The 23,464-nt window shown below is 42.2% G+C and overlaps 2 protein-coding genes across 4 annotated transcripts in view; both read right to left on the bottom strand.

Moving 5' to 3' along the window:
* ZNRF1 (zinc and ring finger 1) overlaps positions 1-23,464 on the bottom strand; it is a 99,816-nt gene that overhangs the window by 48,479 nt on the left and 27,873 nt on the right. The gene's annotated exons all lie outside the window — the stretch shown is intronic.
* LOC132509665 (transmembrane protein 203-like) lies at positions 18,697-20,103 on the bottom strand. Its single transcript, XM_060130951.1, has one exon. The coding sequence runs from the start codon at positions 20,033-20,035 to the stop codon at positions 19,625-19,627; it is 411 nt and encodes a 136-aa protein (XP_059986934.1). The 5' UTR covers positions 20,036-20,103; the 3' UTR covers positions 18,697-19,624.

Raw genomic sequence — 23,464 nt, 5'->3', positions numbered from 1 at the left:
CGAAAGCCAGGGGTCTGACAGGTGGAGCCACGACCGTCCTCGAGCAAGCTTAGTCCACGGGTTCATGAGGGGATTCTCACCTGCCCTTCAAAGGCTGAACACTTCACACACTTACTGGGGTGTCACTCCAAGAACCAGAGGCACGCCCGCCGGGAAGTTTTACCTCTGAACGAACGGGAGGACACAAACTGATTCTCAAAGCAGTAAACCAGGAGACACCCTGACGCATTCTCACTTTGTCTAGCTACCGAATGAACGACGTCTGTGCGCTGCAATCCCGTTTGCTTTCTTTTTCTGACAATAAAATGACCAGAGCCGGAGAACACTGGGTTTTCCAGTTGCTTCTCAAGGGACTTACCAAAGCGGACGGTTGAACTTACTGGTATTAAAAGTCTCTTCCATGAGACAAGTATGTGGCAATTTCTCCTCCCACGCACTACTTGTGAACTTCAGTCCCTTTAAGTCTGTACAAGGATATAGTTCCCACTCTTTTTAAAGAGTGCTAATGCCACGTTCATTCTTTAACCAAGAAAGGTAGACACTGACATCAGACAGAACTATATACCTGACTTTCAATCCTGTTCTGGCCACGACCACTAGAACTTATGAGCAGTATTGTCATCGAAAATGGTGGAACCCTCAGCCCAGCACCTTATTTCCAGGGTCTCTGACCAGAGCCGCCAGATAAGACACATGAACTAACATTACAGCCACTGGGACCTATGGAAGGAGACAAATCCTTTCACAGTCAACTTCCTCAAGCACGGACCTCTGAAGAGGAAGATTCTAATTCATCTTTATGGATCCTTCTATTTCCAATATTAAAAAAAAAAAAGACTTCTGAAGTGAAATGGGGAGGGGGACCTATAGAAATAACCAGCAGCTACTAATAGCTAAAATGGCTGCAGCCCTCAAAATTTTCTGAAGCAGCAAATAGTCCTCATTACATATAAATATAACCTGCCAGCTCAGCAAAGGAATGGATCCAGATTCTAAGCAGCTCCGGGATGGCTCTGGGTCACTGGCTAGCAAATGTCTTTACTGAGGAAATACCGGAGCAGAATCACTACTTGTTTTCCCCAAAGCTTGCGATGCGAATGACATGGTCTCGGTCCTTCGAGGGTACGTCCAGTGAGAGGCGAGGCTGACTTGCCCAGGGCAAGCTCAGTTCAGTAGGAAAGGCAATAATCACCCCCTACAGACTATGTGTTTATGCTGTTTCTCTTCTGTAAAATCAAGATCCTTTGTCTCCAAGCTCACCTGAAGCGGTCATGAACAACATTCCCGTGCCTGTCTAGCAGAAGTGACTCTCCACAGACCGGCAGGAAGGGGTTTCTTGCTCCAGACGGAGCTGCTGTGTCCACGATGCCTCTGGCTTTGTGGGCAGAGGAAAAGGCTCTCTCCCAGAGGGAGCAGCTGTGCCATCATCAAGCCTGCAGCCTTTCCAAGAAGACCTCACTGTCTGAGGACGGAACAGGACCTGCAGCTGGCCCAGTAGCATGGCAAGTGCTGGGGACCAAGTTCTTCCCAACAAGAGACACCCAGGACCTTAAGTCAGGACCCTGGTTCCGCACAAGAAGGGAGAGATTCTAAATCCCAGGTCGGGGACTGGGAAAGTGGAGTGAATATGCACAAAGGGAGGGGGTGGTACTTAGTTCTAGTTGGCCAGCACTACCACGTTATTCAAACCAGAGAAATAGTTCCTTTAGAAATCTCTACAATGGAAGCAAGGGGCAAAACCCAAATGACGTTCCCACACTTCTCAGCTCTCTTCTCCCATCAGTGCTGCACGGGACGACACCTGGCCCTGCCTGCTGGGAGAGGGAAGCCAGCTCTACAAATGAACAAGGACATCGGCCCACCTGCTCTGCCACTTAGAAAGCCTTCTTTCTGCATTTGCTCTGGGAAGCTGATAAGATCACAATAATAGGTTCATCCAGACACCCTGCTCCTTTAATTACTGTTCTAAAACAAGAGAGCTACACAGGAGAACCGACCAGGAAGAGAGTCAGACCCTCTTGTTTGGACTGGACCAGTATGAAAGGCCAGGTGTGAGAGACAAGGAGGGGCTGAGACTGTCCAGCTGATGGGGGCAGTGAAAGCCAAGGCACCATCGCCACAGAGCTGGTCTCACACTCCAGAAGAGGCAACGCTCCACATGAACAGGTGAGGCCAATCCCCCAGTGGAATTAATAGCAGGAGAGGAACCAGGCACAGTGCAGTAATGCCATCACAGGATGGGCATGGAGGAGATGGTCAGGGAAGCACAGAACGCTGCTATTACTGACTGGTAAATTATTAACTCACTTCTTAAAGTGAAAAGCAATGATTCTAGACCCTTAAGTAGACGTGCCTGATTCAGAGATCAGAATAGGGGCTGAAAATCCAGCACAAGACCTGAGAAGCCCACAGTGATCTCCTCTGTGTCAGCTCTACCCGCTGTGCCCTCCCCACGCTTTCTCTCTGCCCAGGATCTTAGACCAGAGACCAAGAGCTAGTGCCTAGCTTATCCCTGGACCCACTGAGGCCAGCGAGGCGGCGGCAGAACACCCAGGGAATCAGGAAGGCAAAGGGGCGTCAGCTTCTCCCTGGAAGGCCATGACTGGACTTCCAGAACCAGACCCCTGAAAGTACACTGCCCCTCACAACAACAGTTGCTGGGTTTTATTTTCCTTCTCCAAACCAGGAACCACATTTCTGGATCAATACAGTTAACAAGGCGCTTCACACTCTGGAAGACAAATTGTACATGAAAACGCTACGCTGTTGAAACACACAGCAGGCCGATTATTTTCCACAGGGCTCTGCCATTTCCACAGGAACCCCAAATCCAGAGGGAACTAAGTAGTCCTGCTGGGAGGAGAGGGGGTAAGAAGTGAACTGTCAACAAGGAGGGAAGAAATGATTTTAAATGGAAGCAAACCTATGGGTTGAAGGAAGTTAATTCAATGAAAAGCGAAGTTTTGCCACCGAAGGGAATATAACAGAAGAATGTGAGTGAGCTACCATGACAAGCCAAACAAGCCAGTGGACGATGCTACAGCAGAGGCAGCCTGCACAGGGAGCCCAGGAGCCCAGAGCAATCAGGAAACCCCTAAGGGATTGTTTCTAAAGTCTAGATTTTCTTGAAAATGTGACATGTCATCCCAACGCACAAAATGAAAAGACATCATCTGAGCGCATGAGGAAAACTCTATTTCTGTGAGTCGAGTCTGCTTATTCAATACTTGCGCTGTGTTTTGCAGCACGAGGCACACCTGTGACGGGAATTACAGATGCAAAGAGAGGAAGACCTCTGGGCCCACAAGTAGCCCTTGATGGCTGCAGTTTTCATCTCTCCAGCTGGAGTCCTCAAGCTGGAGAATATAATTCTTCTCTGACCCTCTGTTCCCACCTTACACATATATTTAGATATTTGGTGTTTAACGTTAGGGTTCTAGCCACCCACCCGAACTCACTGAATTTTATAAGGTGAGGTGGGTAGTGAGATAAAAATCCCCGAGATTTCCTCTGGGATCTATGAATAGAGCTTCAGGAAGGCAGTCGGCCTACCTGGGGCAGGACTTTAAGGAAAAGAAAAGCCCGTTTCCTCAGGAGGTTCCTCCCTCACTTCCAGCACAGACGCTTCGTGGAGCCAAGTCACAGGATGTCTAGCCTCTGGAACACACGTGTCATATCCCTGATGGCAGCAAACGAAAATGCTTTTCCCATCTGCGGGCTCAGATTCTCCTCATTTTCACATGGGTCACCAGCTCTATTTTAATTTTAAAAGTTGGTGCCACAATGGAGCAGAATCACAGAGGAGATCATGGGGAGATTAAAACTGCATTTGGTGAAATGCATCGAAACGATAAGATGGGCCGATGGAGGACTGCACAGACGAAGAGTTTGTGATAAAGCAAATACAGGAAAATATTGATTGTAGAGTCTGGGTGGTGGTTATGTGGATGTTCACTGTATAACTCTCTTAATTTCACTGTCTCTGGCGGATCCATCTGCCTGAGGATGGAGGTGGCCTTGCAGGACCCGGGGCACTCACACTTGTGAGATCAGAAGACCTGGCTTCACCTTAAACATGCTTGCTGGCCTGAAGGCGGCTTGTCAGGTCAGCAAGGGTACTTTACAAAGGCATACATCAGAATCAGCTTCCTCAAAATTAGGGTCCTTTACAAACGACTCATGCTTGGGCCCCACTCTCACTCTCCTGACCCACAAGCTGAGGCTGGCAGGGTAATGTAATTTTTCTATCTCGATGGGGATTTGCATCGTTCTTGCTGTCAAAACTCAGTGAATGTCTACTTCAAATGTGTGCATTTCACTGTATGCAAATTTTATATCAAGAGAAACTATAAACAAATACTGAACACCAGTTAATTGTATGCATGTTGAAATATTTAGAGGAAAGTACACAGATGTCTGCATTTACTTTGAAATGCGTCAAAAAATAAGATTGATGGATAGATAGAAGAGTGGCGAGATGAAAAGAAATATGATGACAAAATAAGTATAGTAAAAAAGATGTATTTGGGGTGGGTAGTGATAGTGGTGGTGTTATGGCTGTACCAGCAAACAAGTATTTTTTAGAAGTTCCTCAGGTTGGTTAAACAAACTGTGGTCCATCCGAACTGTGGAATACTGCTTAACAAAAAAAAACAAAACAAAAAAGGAATGAAATCTTGATATACACGACAACTTGGAAAGGGTGGTCCAGTGGTTGAGACTCTGGGCTCCCAATGCAGGGGGCCCAGGCTCGATCCCTGGTCGGGGAACTAGATACCACATGCCACAACTAAGAGCCCGCATGCCACAACTAAAGATCCCGTGTGCCGCAACAAAGACCTGGTGCAGCCAAATAAATAAATAAATATTTTTTTTAAGAAAAGAAAAAAACCAATCCTGAAGGTTATACACCTGTATGATTCCATTTATAGAGCATTAACAAAATGACAAAATTATAGAGATGGAGAATAGATCAGTGGTTGCCAGGGGTTAAGGATGGGGGGGAAGGGATGGGTATGACAATAAAGGGAAGGACTGGGGATCTTGGTGGTGATGGAACATTCTATAGCTTGATTGTGGTGGCTGGTACTCCAACTTACACATGTGATAAAACTACACAAACTACACACACACACACATACACACACACACACACACACACACACACACACGGGTGGATGTCAAGTGGTGAAATCTGAAGGTCTGTGGATCGTCCCAAAGGTACCAATGCCAATGTCCTCGTTTTGATATTGTGCCACAGTTACATAAGATATACCACTGCAAGCGAACTGCATGAAGATACAAGGGACCACTCCATTATGCTTACACCTTCCTGTGAATCTATAATTATTTCAAAATAAAAAGTTAAACAAAAGTTCCTCAGACGATTCCAAACTTCCCTAGTTAAGAACTACTCATTTAGTCTAACCACTTACTGTAGAGAAGAAAAATCAAAAGTCTATAGAGGTCTCTTAATCACAAAAACTTCATCTTCTAATTCTAAAACTAAAGTAAACTTAATCAATTACCAAAAATGTTTATTGATATTTCTGAGCCATTTGTGCCTAAAGACATCATCCCTTCCTTCCTTGGGATAGTAATCTTGGCATTACATGAAATATTAGGATTGAGATAATCCAAATGGGTAATGTGGGGGAAAAAGAAGTAAGTCAAGTGGACCAAAAGGAGAGGAGAGGGAAAAAAAAGAGAGAGAGAGAGAGAGAGAGAGAGAGAGAGAGAGAGAGATGCTTTCTAAGTGACATTGGAGCAGGTGCAAATTTGCAAACTAAAAATTATAGAGTTTTTAAAAGCTGAGTGTTTCACACCCATCATATCAAAGCCTAGGTTTGTCAAAACAGGGTTCTCTCAGTTTTCAGAGCTTCTAAACCATTATTTGCTAGTAAATTTCATGAGACGCAGAAGGGGACATGCTCTAGACACAGCTGTTTCCATCTGTTGTTGAAAATAAGATCCTGTCTAAAAAAAGAAAATGTTAAAAAGTCATAAATCCTTCAAACTACAACCTCAGCAGGGGAGTGAACCGCAATTCTTTTCATCTTTTAAAATGTAATAACTTTGCTCTAGCTTGATCATATAGAAAAGGAAACCATTCTGACACATTTAAATGCTGATGTGCTGATGCCCTTAAGAACCGGAAGACTAAGCAAAACAGGGCCCTCGGGGCTTCTACAACTTAACAACTTCACCATCCTCCCTGCTGCTTTTCACCACCCCATCCCTTCTCCAACCCCCAATCATTAAGAAAAAATAACCGGTAAGATCTTTGTAATCAGGATTAATAATGATTTGGGAGCTAAGAATCCGGGACTTGTTAAATCGTGAGAACGATACCAACTTGAGTCACTTGCTGAAAGTTCACAGGAGAGTAAACCTAAGACTTAAAAATTATTTGAAGAGCCAAGTCTCAATTCCCAAAATTAAAACCAGGGGAACTTCCAGTTACAGTAATATGATAGCCTAGAAAACCAGAAAACCCTACTGCTACAACTACCTAATACTATTGGAAAACAAAAGAAAGAACTGGAAATCCCCAAGTGCCAGAAACCAAGAGAACTGAAAAGAGAAAGTGAGGGTTGGGGGAGGTTGGTCTGCTTGTGCTACAGAGGAAGAAAAGCCTCTCCTGAGCTCTGCAGCTGCAGGCCTGCACCTCCTACTCTGATGATGAGGTTGCAGTCAAAAATTACAAAACACAGAGGAAAACAATCCACCAAGGGCAAGACTCCAAAAACAGTACAGTCTGACAGATCCTACAAATACGTGTACAGTAACGTCTACACCTTAACTTTTTTTTTCCTTCGGCTACGTTGGGTCTTTGTTGCCGCATGCGGGCTTTCTCTAGTTGCGGTAAGCGGGGGCTACTCTTCATTGTGGTGCGCAGGCTTCTCGTTGCGGTGGCTTCTCTTGTTGTGGAGCACGGGCTCTAGGCACGCGGGCTTCAGTAGTTGTGGCACGTGGGCTCTAGATCGCAGGCTCAGTAGTTGTGGCCCAGGAGCTTAGTTGTTCCACAGCATGTGGGATCTTCCCAGACCAGGGACTGAACCCGTGCCCCCTGCATTGGCAGGTGGATTCTTAACCACTGCGCCACTAGGGAAGTCCCTACATCTTAACTTTTAAATTGTTCAGAAAAAATTATACATGAAAGAGATAAGGGAGTGAGAGGGAGAAGAGTTCAAATACGACAAAATGTTAATTGGCTAAACCTAGGTGAGGGGAATATAGGTATTCGTTGTCCTATTCTTTAAGATTTCTGTAGGATTTAAATCTTTCAAAATAACAAATTGGGGAAAAGAAAAAATATATCTTATACATTTATAAACATAAAACCAATGTCTCTATCAAGGCAATTAAATATGGCAATGAATGTGGGGGTTAAAAAGATTGAAAGAACTGGAGGCACTTAATGAATGATTTAATATGGTTCCAAGCCAAGTAACTTATAGAAAGAAGTAAGTCCCCAGGAGATCATTTGAGGGAGAGTTTGTTCATTTATTTCAGGGGATTTAATTTCCATACTACTTAGAGCAGATAATAGTATGCATTTGTATTGGATCATCTAAGGAAATGTAATTGCCAACCTCACCAAAAGATCTCAGAATAATATTTTCACTAGATATTCTACAGCCATGAATCCTGAATACTAAATTAGCAAAAGGCTTCTTATGTTAATGTCCAAGTGATTTTTAGAAAGAAAACAATACAAGGGGATAAAAAAATAATTCATCTGTGGATTAAAAGAGCTTGTGGGACAGCAAAGCAGAACCTCTGGGAAATTTAAAATGCATATACTGGAACAGGCAAACCTATACAGGAAGTATTGATAGATTGCCTAATTCTGGGAGACTTGGGTTGGGGGAGGGGGGGCGGAGAGAAGATGTGGAGGGTGCAGAGCTTCTTTCTGGGATAAATTGATGGTGATGATGGTTGCACACCCTGAATACACTAAAAAGAATTGTATACTTTAAATGCATGAATTATATGTGAATTGTATCTCAATAAAGTTGTGGAAAATGCTGGACTTCCCTGGTAGCACAGTGGTTAAGAATCTGCCTGCCAATGCAGGGGACACAGGTTTGAGTCCCGGTCCGGGAAGATCCCACATGCCGCGGAGCAACTAAGCCCATGCACCACAACTACCGAGCCTGTGGTCTAGAGCCTGCAAAGAACTACTACTTCACAACTACTGAAGCCCGCGTGGCTAGAGCCCATGCTCTGCAACAAGAGAAACCACTGCAATGAGAAGCCTGCGCACGCAACAAAGAGTAGCCCCTGCTTGCCGCAACTAGAGAAAGCCCACGCGCAGCAACGAAGACCCAACACAGCCAAAAATAAAAAAATTTATATTAAAAAGTTGTGGAAAATGAATATACGAGAAAATGATAATAACGTAAAATCATTATTGAGAGTGTCCAACTCAAAAACCTAGGAAAGAACTACAGAGCAAACCCAAATAGAGGGAAAGGGAGGACAAACTGGCCAAAAACACAGCACCCAGCAGAAAATGACCATGGTGTTTAGGGATCAAAAAGGTTAACGGTGGCAGAGTAACATGGAAGCTAAGCTTCTGAGGACAAGGCCAAACACCGTACTACAAATGGACCAATGAGGAGCCTCCCATCTCGGGGACAGTTGAGAAAAACGTCACCATCACACCCCCCATCCCCGATGCCATTTACATGCTAGAATTTGACCCTGTCAGCATGCCGCCTCCATGGCCTCAAGTTAACTGCTCTTTCCAAATTAGCCTTGGGATGGGGCCCAGGTCATCTCTCTGGACCCTGCTGTGAGGAAAGCCAGGCATTTAAGTTTTCTGAGCTCTAACGGATGAAAGCAGGCTCTCATGAGGTTTGAACTCCAACATCCATCCCTGAGGGCAAAGAAGGGTCAGAAAGGACCTTCTCTAACCCAGTGAAAAGCATCTACAAAGCCACAGCAACGATCACTATCGGTGGTGAAACTTTAAGAATGTTCTCTTTAAAATCCCTCTGCGGTCAGGAACAAATCAAGGATGCCCACCATAACTGCTTCCATTTTGTGGCGTATGAGACAGCTGAGCCAGCGTAGTGTTACAGGCTGAACTGTGTCCCTCCTAATTCCTATGTTGAAGTCTTAACACCCAGTAACCCAGAATGTGACTATTTGGAGATAGGGCAGTTAAGGAGGTAATTAAGGTAAAATTAGGTCATTAGGGTGGGCCCTAATCCTATATGACTAGTGTCCTTATAAGAGGTGGAGATTAGGATACACACACAGAGGGAAGACAGCCATCTACAAGCCAAGGAGAGGTTCAGAAGAAATCGACCCTGACGACACCTTGATTTTGAATTTCCAGCCTCTAGAACTGTGAGAAAATAAATTTCTGTTGTGTAAGCCGCTCAGTTTGTGGTATCTTGTTATGGCAGTCCTAGCAAACTAACACAACAAGAAAAAGACGCAAAAGATATAAGGACCAGGGGCTTCCCTGGTGGCGCAGTGGTTGAGAGTCTACCTGCCGATGCAGGGGACACGGGTTCGTGCCCCGGTCCGGGAAGATCCCACATGCCGTGGAGCGGCTGGGCCCGTGAGCCATGGCCGCTGAGCCTGCGCGTCCGGAGCCTGTGCTCCACAACGGGAGAGGCCACAACAGTGAGAGGCCCGCGTACAGCAAAAAAAAAAAAAAAGATATAAGGACCAGAAAGGAAGAAACGCAAGTGTGATATGATTATCTGCATTAGGAAAGGCAGGAGAATCTACAAACTGCTAGAACTAATACAAGCTCAGTAAAATTGCCAGACGTGAGATCTACATACAAGAAAGTCAACAGGACCCCTCTTAATATGCCAACAACAATTAGAAAACAAACAGGTATGTTCATTAACTGTCCCTCACTGTGCAGACAGATGAAAAAGTTGAGATATATTTGTCCACATATCAAGGGAACACTACAAAGTAATTAAAATAAATGGGCTGGATCTGCACAAATACATCTCAAAAACACAAGTCTGAATTAAAAACAAAAAAAGCCAAGTTACAGAGAAACAGATACTTTCTATCTATTCATTTTTAATACACACACAAAATCATGGAGATGCATATAAGTACAGAACAGATAAATCCACAGCAAGGGTGTTTATGTTAAACATTTCATCTTGGTGATAGGAACATAGATGTTTGCCATATTATTTTCTGTACTGTCCTGTATTTTTGAAAGGCTTCATTTTTTTTTGGATAAAAATAAAAACCTCTTGAGGTCCAGAAAAATGCAAACATTAAATTCTAAGGGGCTCATGATGTTTTAAAAGGTCCCACAACATGGTTCTCTACTATCTGTACACACATGCTTTTTCAGGGGACTTTAACCTCACTCCCACATTACTACTACCCCAGCAGGAAGGTAAAACCAGCAAAGAAAGCGATTTAATTTCCAAGACATTTACTTTCAAGTCAGAATAAAAACCAACTTTAGGTAGTGCCCTCTTCTCAGGGCTGTGATCCACTATAATCTGAAAGGTGTCAGGGATAAATGTACCACATTTTCCACCTGGGAGTAATCAGGGAGATCATTAAAGAGAAGATTCAGCCTAGTCAAAAGAGCAACGCAGGATTATAGGCACCAGGTGCAATACGGTTCACATTCAAAGTCAAGTTAGGACCACGATAGGGATCCCTTGGATAAAGCCAGTGATTGATAATGTCATGGAATCTTTATTGCTAGGTTAAAAAAGAAATCTTAGATCCAGTAAAAACCTGCACTGGCCCCACCTATGCTTATTAGCAGTAACCTTCCCCACTCATCCATCCCCTCTCTATGCCTAGGATAATGACTCAAGCTTCCACTTCCCAGCCTTTTCCTAAGGGGAAAAAACAGTCAAGAATACCTAATAAAAAACTGTAGTGCAAAGGGCAGGGAGAGTTCATGTGTTTAATTTTAGTCAGTTACCAGGTTTTTCTTGAGCCCTGGCCAGAGTTATTCTGGTTCTGGCATGGGGAATCTATTTTGCATGGGTGTGGGTTAGATTAAAAACAAAGAAATAAACAAAACTCTCACAACAGGCACTCAAAGAACATGTCCCTAACTGAATCCATGAGGTCACCAGACAAGCACTGACCACTGATCCAACCAGGACACCTGCCAGGAGGTTCTGGTAAAGACGAGGGTTTCCCACAACACAGAAAGGGACAGGGGAGGCAGCTAACAGAATCACCATATCAAATCCTCTGCCACTGCCTCCTTCAGATGGAAGTATTAAGCAATGTTGGAGAGAAAAAAAAAAAAAATCCCACTTTCAAGAGACCCATGGATGAAAGAGAACCATGTTAAGCTCCCCTGGAAGAATAAAATATTAAATAACAGATGAGGTGCTTAAAATATTATGTTACTCCATTTATAAGTGTGTCACTATTGGTTCATTTGTTATATATACAGCCCTTTTTTTCCAAGGGAAAGCAGAATGTCCATTAAACAATTTGATCCTTGTAAAATCAATGGCAGCAAAGTGAGTCAACAGGACGAGGACGCCTGTCCTTTACCCAGCAAGGTTGATAGCTAAACCACTGCAAAAGACTTCCAAGGATTAAATTCTGAAAGCCAAGATCTGGGTTTTAAAACATGCAGCAAAGGTAGCTTCTGATTCACAGCAGATTCTTGGGAAAACAGTACTCCATTCAACCCCGAGACCCTCCTCATCTCTTATATGCTCCCTCCTATAGCTATCTGTGTACTTTTACTACACACTGTCTCTTTGACCAGAGCGTAAGCTCCATGAGGGCAAGAACCGTGTTTTGTCCACTTCTGCACATCTAGTAGGGCCTAAAATGATACCCTGCATATAGTCAAATGCCCAATAAACATTAGCTGGGTTTAAGCAAATCCAGCCCAAAGAGGCCTAGTGAAAGAGAAGGAAGATAAGAACTACAGTCTGGAAGGCGGCCTGTTCAAAAGAAATACACATTTAAAATGTTAAAAGATGAGCAGCCATCCTTTGCAGGCCAGAGATAAAATGTTCCTCTAAGTAAAACTGAGGAAGGGAAGTACTAGAGTTTCCTCTGGCAAGCTTCTGAAAAGATAAAAGAATGTCTGGTTTGAGTGATAATGTGTTACAGGCTTCAGCAAGAACAGGTGAAAAAAATCTGATAAAACCATGAAGCTGCTGGTAACTCAACGAAGAGGGAACCAGGCTTGGCCAGGCTGCTTCACAACTCATGGCTACAAAGGTGGCTTTAAAATATGGAAGGCTCAAAAAGAACAGGGAAGATAAAGGCATTATCCTCAACTCGTTCTTTATTGTACATGGTCTCTTACTCCTATTATGTATTTATGGAGTGCCAACGACTGGTGAGCCCTCGAGGTTAAGAGAAACACCCCAGTCATCGCTACTCAGGAGTTGGCCTTGCCTTGTGTTCTCATTAGCTGTTCAACCCGCTATAGGCCTAACCTGGAGAGAGGCCGGTACATCAAGTGTCTCTCAGGACCGTTTATTATAACCTCTCAAAGAGCAGAGTCAGTTTCAGTTGCTCTCTGAGAAGTCACAAAGACTCCTGAACGAAAAACATCAGGATTCAAAAACAGATAACCATTTTGTAGAAACGGACAAGCTGATTGTAAAAATTTAGATGGAAATATAAGGACCTAGTATAGCTAAAAAGATTTTGAAAAAGAACAAATTCGAAGAACATACACTACCAGATTTCAAAACTTAACTATAAAGCTGTAAGTAACCAAGATAATGATAGTTATATAAATCAATGGAACAGAATTGAGTCCAGAAATCATCCTTTACATTTATGGCCAGTTGATTTTGCCAAGTGAATTCAGTGGGGAGAAAGAATGGTCTTTTCAACAAATGGGGCTAAGACAACTGAATGTACAAGTGGTTCTTTAAAAAAAAAAAAAAAAAAGGAGCTGAGACCCTTACCTCATACCATACCCCAATATTAACTTAAAATGGAATAGAAACATATGTAAGAACTAAAACTATAAAACTTCTAGATGAAATCACAGGAGAAAATCTCTGTGATCTTTGGATTAGACAAAGATCTTTTTACATATGACAACAAAAGCATGATCAATAAAAGAAAACCATTGGGGGCTTCCCTGGTGGTGCAGTGGTTGATAATCTGCCTGCTAATGCAGGGGACACGGGTTCGAGCCCTGGTCTGAGAGGATCCCACATGCCGCGGAGCGGCTAGGCCCGTGAGCCACAACTACTGAGCCTGCGTGTCTGGAGCCTGTGCTCCAAACAAGAAAGGCCACGACAACGAGAGGCCCGCGCACCGCGATGAAGAGTGGCCCCTGCTTGCCACAACTAGAGAAAGCCCTCACACAGAAATGAAGATGCAACATAGCAAAAATAAATAAATAAACTCCTACCCCCAACATCTTAAAAAAAAAAAAAGAAAACCATTGATAAACTGGACTCAATCAAAATTTAAAATATTTGCTCTTTAAAAAACACCATATAAGAAAATGAAAAGACAAGCCATATATTGGGAGAAAATATTCTCAAATCACATATCCGGAATACACAGGGAACTTTTAAAACTCAGTAAGACAACAGCCAACCTGGTAAAAAACAAATGGGCAAAGGTATGAGTAGACATTTCACCAAAAAAGATATATGAATTGCTATTAGGCACACGAGAAGAGGCTCAACATCATTAGTCACTGGGGAAATGCAAATAAAAAACCACAATAAGATACCACTACCCACCTACTAGAATAGCTATAAATTCATAAGACTGACAATACCAGGTGTCTTGAGGATGTGAGAAAATTGGAACCCCTATCCACTGCTGAAATGTACAACCATTTTGGAAAAGTCTGTTTCTTAAAAGGTTAAACAAAGACCTGCCATGTGGAAACACATATCCACATAAAAACTTACACATGAATGTTCACAGCAGCATAATTCATATTTGCCTTAAACTAAAAACAGTCTAATTGTCTACCACCTGGTGAATGGACAGACAAAATGCAGTAAGTTCATACAATGGAAAACTATTTAGCATTAAAAAAGAACAACACGCTCAACATGGAGGAACCTAAAAGAAGGAAGCCAAATGCAAAAGACTTCATATTGTGTAATTTCATTTATAAGAAATTCCCAGAAAACACAAATCCAGGACAGCAGATCAGTGGGACTGAGCAGGGACTGACTACAAACAGATATAATGTAACTTCTGGGGGGATGGAAGTGTTACAAAATTGGATTTTAGTGATAGTTGTACAACTCTGTAAGTGAAAATCTTTTGGGATACTTTCTAGTAGAAATGGAGTTTTCAGGCAGAGAACTAAGAAAGGGATTTCTCTATAACAGTGCTTTTCCAACTTTAGCAAGTATAAGAATCACCTGGAAAACCTGTTAAAACCCAGACACCCCAGATATCCTCCCATCCCAGATATGGATTCAGAAGGTCTGGGATGGGGCCCATGACTTTGCATTTCTAAGAAGTTCCCAGAATACTCAGTAAAATTAGATTCCAAAGTCCCACCAGAGATCTATTACACAGCCTCTTCAGGAGAGGAGGGCCTGGGAATCCACACCTCTTACAGGGAGAGTCACCCCCGGTATCCATCCACAGGGGATTGGTTCCAGGACACCCTCACCCCCTGCCCCCGCAGCGGAAACCAAAATCCATGGATGCTCAAGACGCTTACATAAGATGCATAAAACCTACACACATCCTCCCATACGCTTTAAATCATCTCTAGATTACTTACAATACCTAATACAATGTAAACACTATGTAAATATTCAATAGCTACCAGTGAGTGGCAAACTCCAGTTTTGCTTTTTGGAACTTTCTGGAATTTTTTCCATGGTTGAATCCATGCATTGGGCACCTGCGGACAGAGAGGGCCAACTGTATAGGGAGAATCCCATGCTGAATCTCATGGTTCAGCACTTCATGAACCACAACACTCTCATATACAATTAATTCCAGTAGTTTCAAGAGTAAAACTTGTGTGTTCCTGTTTTGAAAATGATAAAGTAAATGTCCTCTATTTTAAATGGTTCAAAATCAGAAGGGGTTCTGCCTTAGGCCTTTCTAAATAAAGTAATGTGCAGAGAAGTAAATTGTATTTATTCAAGGCATTCTAAATATGCCTCCACATTTTTAAAAAAAATTTCTCCTTTAAAAATGTTTAGGCCACTTTTCAGGCTGAATCTAATTTTAAATCTGTTCAGATGCAAGATCACATGTCTTTCTGAATTCTTAACAGGGATGTGCAATTGTCTGATCCATAGGCTCACAATTCTGGCTACCACAGAAAACCCTCAGCAGCAGTGGTGCCATTTTTAATGGTTCAACTCAGTAACTACTGGAGTCCAATGCTCTGCTATCACAGAAGACACAGACACAGAAGACCAAGCTCGTACTGGGAATTCACCATACTTTTTAGTATCATAAAAAACAATAGTACTAAACATCAGCGTGTGCGGGAACAGACGGGGGAAATTTTTACAGAGGTAGGACTGTGTTCTAGAAAAAAATGAAACAGCGCTTAAATTATTTTCAATTTCTCTGATCACTATGGTTCAAAGGAGAGGGAGTGGTCTCGCACATCGTATGCCATGTTGCAGGAGCCAGAAAGAGCCAGGCTGAGTGCTTAGAAGAGCACACACGGGACTTCCCTAAGAGCACCTCACCTCACCGTTTCTTCAGATTCTGACTGAAATGGCCTGGGGTGGGGCTCAAGCTCTCCAGAGGAAGGATTCAATGATAAATTATATTTCTAAAGACAGTCACAACAATACTGTCCATCCCACAGGCTTCTCTGCAATGGCCCCTCTCCTAGCCCAGATTCCTGTTTAGACCCACAGAATGTGGAGGAAATGACAGCAAGTAACTTCTGAGGCTGGACCCTAAGAGAACGTCAGCTCTGCTTTCACTGCTTGGAATGCTTGCTCTTGGAATCCAGCTCCCAAGTAATGAAACCCAAGCTAAACAAGTGGTGAGAAAGCTACTTGGAGAGGGAGAGATCCTTGCCTCCTAGCCACGCCCACCAAGGTCCCTGTCCTGTGAGTGAAGCCATCTTAGATGTTCCACCCCCCCCATCACCATCAACTACAATCTCATGAAATGCCCCACCTGTGACCACACAGAGACGAACCAGCCAGCTGAGCCCTGCCTCAATTCTTAAGACACAGAATTATGAGCAAATATAAAATGGCTGTGTTCTAAAGCCATTAAGTTTTGGGGTAGGTTTTGTTACCTAACAATAGAGTATAAAAATAGGTTTCAAGTCTGCTCTCAAACGTTTTTCTAGGTAAATGGTGTGCAGACTGTAGTTAACATGTATGGACTTGGTCTCTATACACCTCAGGGGTGGGAGGAGTCTGAAATCTAGCTACCGGGGAAAGAAGATAAGTGTTCATAAGTCAGTCCCAATCTGCTTCACAGACTTTTTCACATCTGTCGGCAAAAGATTTTGTTGCTTCCCAAATAGTATATTAAAAAATCAAGTTACATGAATGTTTTATGTTTTTCTAAAGGCCAAATCAGACACAGGACTGCCACTGCACACCAACCTATCAATGTGATTCCACTCAAGAGTTTACTGAAACAGAAGGAACAAAAGACCCTAAAGACATAGCTTTCTACAGTATCATCCAGTCTGCTCTTCCCTCTGTATACCAGCACCCCTGTCAATTTTACAATAGGGAAGAGAATTTAAACCCTATCACATCTAAGATGCGACCCATCACAAAGGCTGCACAAGCAGATGCTGAGTCAGGCAGATTCAAATTCTGGCTTTGTTGTTTCCGGTCTATAAGATGGGAAGTTTGGCACTGAATGAGCACTCAAGAAATGTCAAGTTCATGTTTACCTTCTCTCTTCCCTCCCAAATCAATGCAACTGAACCTATAAAGTATTGCATAGCCCAAGGATTTTCTTGAACATCTAAGCAAACACGATAAAGAAACTGAATCACATATGGCTCAGTTCATAGTGCTCAGGGGAATTAAACATAAGTATCCAGGTACACTGAATAAATCTTACTGATCCAAGTACCATACAGGTATTACTATCCTTTCAAGTGTTTATAATTTCAACATCTGAGAAAGAAAATTAGTGAAGTTGCTTCCATATTTGTAGACAGGTTGTCCAAAAATTTTTAAATGACAGAGCAGATAACTTAGCTGCCAGAGAACAGGCCAGTCTTGTCTAGAGACAGATCCTTAAAAGGAGAAGTGCAGAGATGAGCTCTGAGCCTAAAGCAGCTATGCAAGTCTTAATGATCCCAACTCAAAACTGAGAGCTGGCTAGTGAACACTTCAGTGCTGGGAAGTAACAAGTCCTTGAGTTTATGGCTTGAGAGAGAGGAAGGCTTTGGTTGAAACAGGACAAATAGTCTTCATATTCAGAAGGATGCTAACAGGTAGAGGAGCTTAGTTCTGCCAGGGTTTAGGAGACCAAAGATTCCCAATATGATCCCTGATTCTTATATAAGGTAGTAAGTTGAATCTTCTACTCTAACTGGCATCAAATTGATACTGGCAGCCTCCTACTATTTATAGCTCAGTCTTCACCTGTCTCTGTTATACTGAAATTTCCTCACCCTTATAGTCACCTGAACCACAGAACCAGAAAAATAAGACTATATGTGCTTTCAGGTCTCAACTTAATATGATTTGCTCAAATCTTATAATGTCTGCTCTATGAACTGTGAAATCTCAATTTTATTATTTAGGGACTACTCACTCACCCTCCTCTCAGGTACAGTAGTTGAACTTGAGGCAGCAGTGAAGGACTTAGAAATCTTCGGCTGAAGGCAAATAAATGGAAGAATACTGTTGCAAGGTTCTTAGCCTATCCATGAAGTAGTATAAGACTAACTGAAGATACACTATGGTAAGTTAAAAATGTAGGATGTAAAACCTATAGCAACCCCTAAAACAAAAATAAGCCAAAGAGGTAAAAAGCTAACAAGCTCATAGTGGAGATAAAATAGAATAAAAAATTATCTTAGTCCAAATGAAGTCAAGCAAAGAGGATAAAAAGAAACAGAACAGAGACAGAAAACAAGCAAGACCGTCAACTTAAACCCAATTATACTGATAACTGCATTAAATGCAAACATTCCAGTTAAAAGGCAAAGATAGTCTGGATAAAAGCAACACAAAATTGTATGTTTTCTCTAAGAAACCCATTTTAAACAAGAAGATACAGATAGATTAAAAGTAAAAGGATAGAAAAAGATAACCATGTGAACACTAATCAAAAGAAAGGTGGAGTGGCTACAATTATTGCTGGAGATTTTAACACTCTGCCCTCTATCACTGATAAAACAAGTAGACAGAAAATCAGTATAGTTCCAGAAGACCTGAAAAACACCATCAACCAAATTGACCTAACTGACATTGATAGAAGATCTACTCAAGAACAGCAGAAAACACATTCTTTTCAAATGCATGTTGAATGTTCAGCAAACTAAAACATATTGAGTCACAAAACAAATCTCAAAAAAATTTAAGAGGATTCAAGTCATACAAAGTATGTTCTCTGATCACAACAGAATTAAACTAAAAACCAATACCAGAAAGTTATCTGGAAAATCCCTAAATATCTGGCAATTAAATATGATACTTCTAATAACCTATAAGTTATAGGGGGAAAAAATCACAAAAAATTAGAAAATATATTGAAATGAATGAAAATAAAAGCACAATATATCAAAATTTATAGAATTCACAATATTTTTAAACAGTTAAATAAAATAGTGGGTTTTTTTGTTTGTTTTCAGCAAAACATGCTCTTATTTTATTTTTATCTCAGCAAATGTTCTCATTTGGCACCTGACCGGCATCAAACCAAAGCCCTTAGGCCAACAGGCGTGGCCTGAGACCATCTGCAAACTTCCCGTGTGTAGGTCTCAATGGCTATGCGCGTCAGAGCACCTGTTCCACTCTCTGGTCCCTTAGGGTGGCCTAAAGGTCTCAGGTGCACTATGCCGGCCACGAGGTAGTGGAAAAGTCGTGACACTGCAATCTGCTGGGACAGGAAGACAAGCAGCGCGTTGAAAGCAAGTTCTTTTCTCAGGCGACAGATATCCAGATAGGGTCCCGATCATGCTTATTCAACATGCTCCTGTCTGCCTGGGCTGGAATGAAGAAAGAGCCATCCTCCCCAGCGCAACTGGGGAGGAGACACAAGCGGGCTTACACTTTTTAGAGCTCAAGCATCTAAGGAAGTCTTGTCTGGGCAGATGGGGCAGTAAGCTCTCAGGTCAGCACTGCTGGCCAGGGGAGATCCGAGTCCAGCTTTGCAGCCTTTGCACAGTGGGTACTTCCCCAGGATCCATGAAAATACTCAAGAGCCCATCAGGACATTTTACTTATATGCAGTTTCCAACTGTCAGAGGAGTTCAGGACTGTCTGGCCTTCTCAGGATCCTTCTCAGGATCTCAATTCAAGATTAGCTATTCAAAGCATGAAATAAGAGGGGATACATTTTAAGAATCAAGGCTGCTCTTTTTAGCCCTGCTGAGGGAACAATTTCAGAAATGACTGATAGAAAGCTGGGCACCCAGCAGGGCACAAGCTGGCTTTCAGACCCAGAATTCTCCTCTGGTGCAGCAGGACCTCAGCCTGGGGTCCCGCATTCTAGCTTATCTCCTGCGAGGCTAGTTGACCCGGCAGGCACGGATCATGAGCAGCTGCAGGAGAATGAAGACCGGAGACGTGATCAGGCCGAACCAGAGCTCCCGAGTCGGCTCCACCAGCTTCTGGCACAACAACATCTCGAAGACGAACTTCAGGCTAAGAACCGTGAGGAACCAGAAAAGGCGGAGCATGGCCAGCCGCTTCTCTCTATCCTGAAAGAGGCGCACGGAGATGATAGTGGTGATGTAGGTGCTGAGCCCGTCAGCGGCGAAGAAGGGCACGAACACGTTCCACCAGGAGAGGCCGGGAGCCAGGCCGTCCACACGCAGGGCCAGCAGCACGGAGAACACCAGCAGGGCCAACAGGTGCACGAAGATCTCGAAGGTAGCGAAGCCCAGCCACTGCACCAGCTCCCGGAGCGAGAAAAGCATCGCGCCGGTTGAGCGCGGCCGATGGTCCCACCCGTCAGGCTGCGCCGCCACTCCCCAGGGGCCTCGCTGGAGCCTGCCGCTGTCGCTGCCGCGGCCAGCGAGAGGCAGAAAGCGGCCCCGCCTGCCCCGGCCCTCGGCCCCAGTATGCAGCCGATCCCCCGGCCCCCGCCCGGTACCCAGCACTGGCCGCCAGCCGACGACCGCCTTGCTCGGATGCCATGCCCCGCCGGGCGCGGCCCAAGGGCCTAAAATAGTGTTTATAGGGAAATTCATGGCTTTAAATGCTTATTTTAGAAAAGAAGAAAGGTCTAAAATCAGTGATTTAAACTTCAAGCTTTAGAAGCTAGGAAAAGAAGAGCAAATTAAACTGAAAGAAGGAAGAAATAAAAAGCAGAAATCAACAAAATAGAAGAGAGAAAAACAATAGATTGAATCAATGAAACCAAAAGCTGGTTCACTGAAACAATTAATAAAATTGATAAATCTCTAGGCAGACTAATCAGAAAAAAGAGAAGACACAAATTTCCGAAGTCAGGAATGAAAGACGGGTAAACATTCTTACAGCCACTAAAAGTATAAAGAAATATGACAAACAACTTTTTGCTGATAAATTCAACAACTTAGATGAAATGGACAAATTACATGAAAAAGACAAACTACTAAAGCTTATTTGATAAGAAACAAATAAACTGAATAGCCCTATACTTGTTAAAGAAATTAAATTTTTAGTTAAACTTTTCTAAAAAGAAAATTCCAGGCCCAGAAGACTTTACTGGTGAATTCTATCAAACATTTAAGAAAAAAAAAATACTACACAACATCGTCCAGGAAATAGAAAAGAAACACTTCCCAAATCACTGTATGAGGCCAATATTACTGGTACCAAAACAAGACAAAAACATTACTTGAAAAGAAAATTACAAATACTCCTTATAAGCATAAAAGTAAAAATCCTTAGCAAAATTTTAACAAATTGAAATGAATAACATATAAAAAGAATAATATATCATGACCAGTTGGATTCTTTTACTCTTAGAAAACAATGTTATCCATCATATTAACAGAATAAAGGAGAAAAATCTTATGATCATCACAACAGATGCAGAACAAGCATTTGACAAAACTCAACAGCCACTGAAAATAACAACTCTCAGCAAACCAGAAATAGAAGGAAACTTTATGAAACAGCTAGCATCATACTTAATAATGGGAGACTGAATGCTTCCTCCTAAGGCTGGGAACAAGCCAAAGATGCCTGTCTCACTACTTCTATTCAACATTGTACTGTAGATCCTAGCCACTGCAATGAAGTAATAAAGCATACAGATTTAAAAAGAAGTAGTAAAGCTGTCTTGATTTGCAGATTAGGTAGTTATGTGTGTAGAAAGTTCTATGGACTACACAAAAGCTACTAGAACCAGCAAGTTAACTTAGCAAGGCCATAAGATACAAAATCAACACACAAAAATCAATCATATTTATATGGCAATAAACTATAGGAAAATGAAGTTTTTTAAAAAAATATTTTCCTTTTTTATTTATTTATGGCTGTGTTGGGTCTTCGTTGTTGCGCGTGGGCTTTCTCTCGTTGCAACGGGAGAGGGCTGCTCTTCGTTGCAGTGCGCAGGCTTCTCTTGCGGTGGCTTCTCTTGTTGTGCAGCACGGGCTCCAGGCACGTGGGCTTCAGTAGTTGTGGCATGTGGGCTCAGTAGTTGTGGCTCACAGGCTCTAGAGCACAGGCTCAGCAGTTATGGTGCACAGGCTTACTTGCTCCGCAGCATGTGGGATCTTCTTGGACCAGGGCTCAAACCCATGTCCCCTGCACTGGCCGGCGGATTCTTAACCACTGCGCCACCAGGGAAGTCCCGGAAAATGAAGTTTTTAAAAGTATCCTCAACAGATATGACACCAAAAGCACAGGCAACAAAAATAAAAACAGATAAATTAGACACATCAAGATTTAAAACCTCTGTGCATCAAAGGACACAACAGAGTGAAATAGCAACCTACGGAATGGGAGAAAATATTTGCAAATCATATATCTAATAAGGGATTAATATCCAGAATATATAAAGAACTTCTACAACTCAACAAAAAACAAATAGCCCAATTTAAAAATAGACAGAAGACTTGAACAGAATTTCTCCAGAGAAGATATATGGATAGTCAACAAGCACATGAAAAGATGCTTAACATCACTAATCATTAGGGAAATACAAATTAAAACCACAATGACCTATCACCCTACACCTGTTAGGATGTCTATTATCCAAAAGACAAGACATAACAAATGCTAGTAAGGATGTGGATTAAAGAGAAGCCTCGTACATTGTGGGAGGGAATGTAAACTGGTGCAGCCACTGTGGAAAACAGTATGGCAGTTTCTCAAAAAATTAAAAATAAAATTACCATATGGTCCAGCAATACCACTTCCTTGTATACATACAAAAGAACTGAAAACAAGGTCTCAAAGAGATATTTGTATATCCGTGTTCACAGCAGCATTATTCACAATAGTCAAAATATGGGAGCAACGCAAGTGTCCATCGATGAATGAATGGTTAAACAAAATGTGATACGTGTGCAACAGAATATTAATCAGCCTTAAAACGGAAAGAAACTCTGGCACTTGCTATAAATGGACAAACTCTGAGGATATCAAGCTAAGTGAAATAAGCCAGGTTACAGAAAGACAAACACCATATGATGTAGCAAAGACAAACACTCACATGAGGTAGCAAGAGTAGTCAAACGTATAGAAACAGAAGTACAATGGTGGTTTCCAAGGGCTGGGGGAGGGAGAAATGGGGAGTTGTTGTTTAATGGGCACAGAGTTTCTGTTTTTCAAGATGAAAAAGTTCTGGAAATTGGTCACACAACAATATGAATATACTTATCACTACTGAACTGAACCATTAAAAGTGGTTAAGATGGTAAATTTTGTTATGTGTATGTTCACCACAATTAATTTTTAAAAATAATTTTAATGTGAAATTCTTAGAGATAAATGTTTAAAAATGTGTGCAAGACCTTTATTCTAAAACTGTAAAAGATAGCTGAGAGAGATTAAAGATCACTTAAATAAATGTAGAGAAAATCACTTTCATGGATTGGAGGTTGCGATATTAAAATTCATTCATAAATTTCACTCAATCCCAATCAAAATTCCTGTAGGCTTTTTTCCTAGAAACATATAAGCTGATTCTGAAATGTACATGGAAATTCAAAGGATTGAGACTACTCTAAACAATAATTTCAAAGAATAAGGTAGAGGATTTACAATGTCAATATTTGATTTCAAGACTTACTGTAACACCACAATAATCAAAAGAGTGTGGAATTGGCATAAGGACAGACATATAGAGCAGAACAGAATAGAGTCCAGAAGTAGGCCCACAGATATATGGTGAATAGTTTCTCTTCTTTTCC

The sequence above is a fragment of the Lagenorhynchus albirostris genome, chromosome 19 (assembly GCF_949774975.1).
Source record: "Lagenorhynchus albirostris chromosome 19, mLagAlb1.1, whole genome shotgun sequence".
NCBI lineage: Eukaryota > Metazoa > Chordata > Mammalia > Artiodactyla > Delphinidae > Lagenorhynchus > Lagenorhynchus albirostris.
The sequence above is the reverse complement of the archived record's forward strand: the minus strand, read 5'-3'. Positions and strand labels throughout refer to the sequence as shown.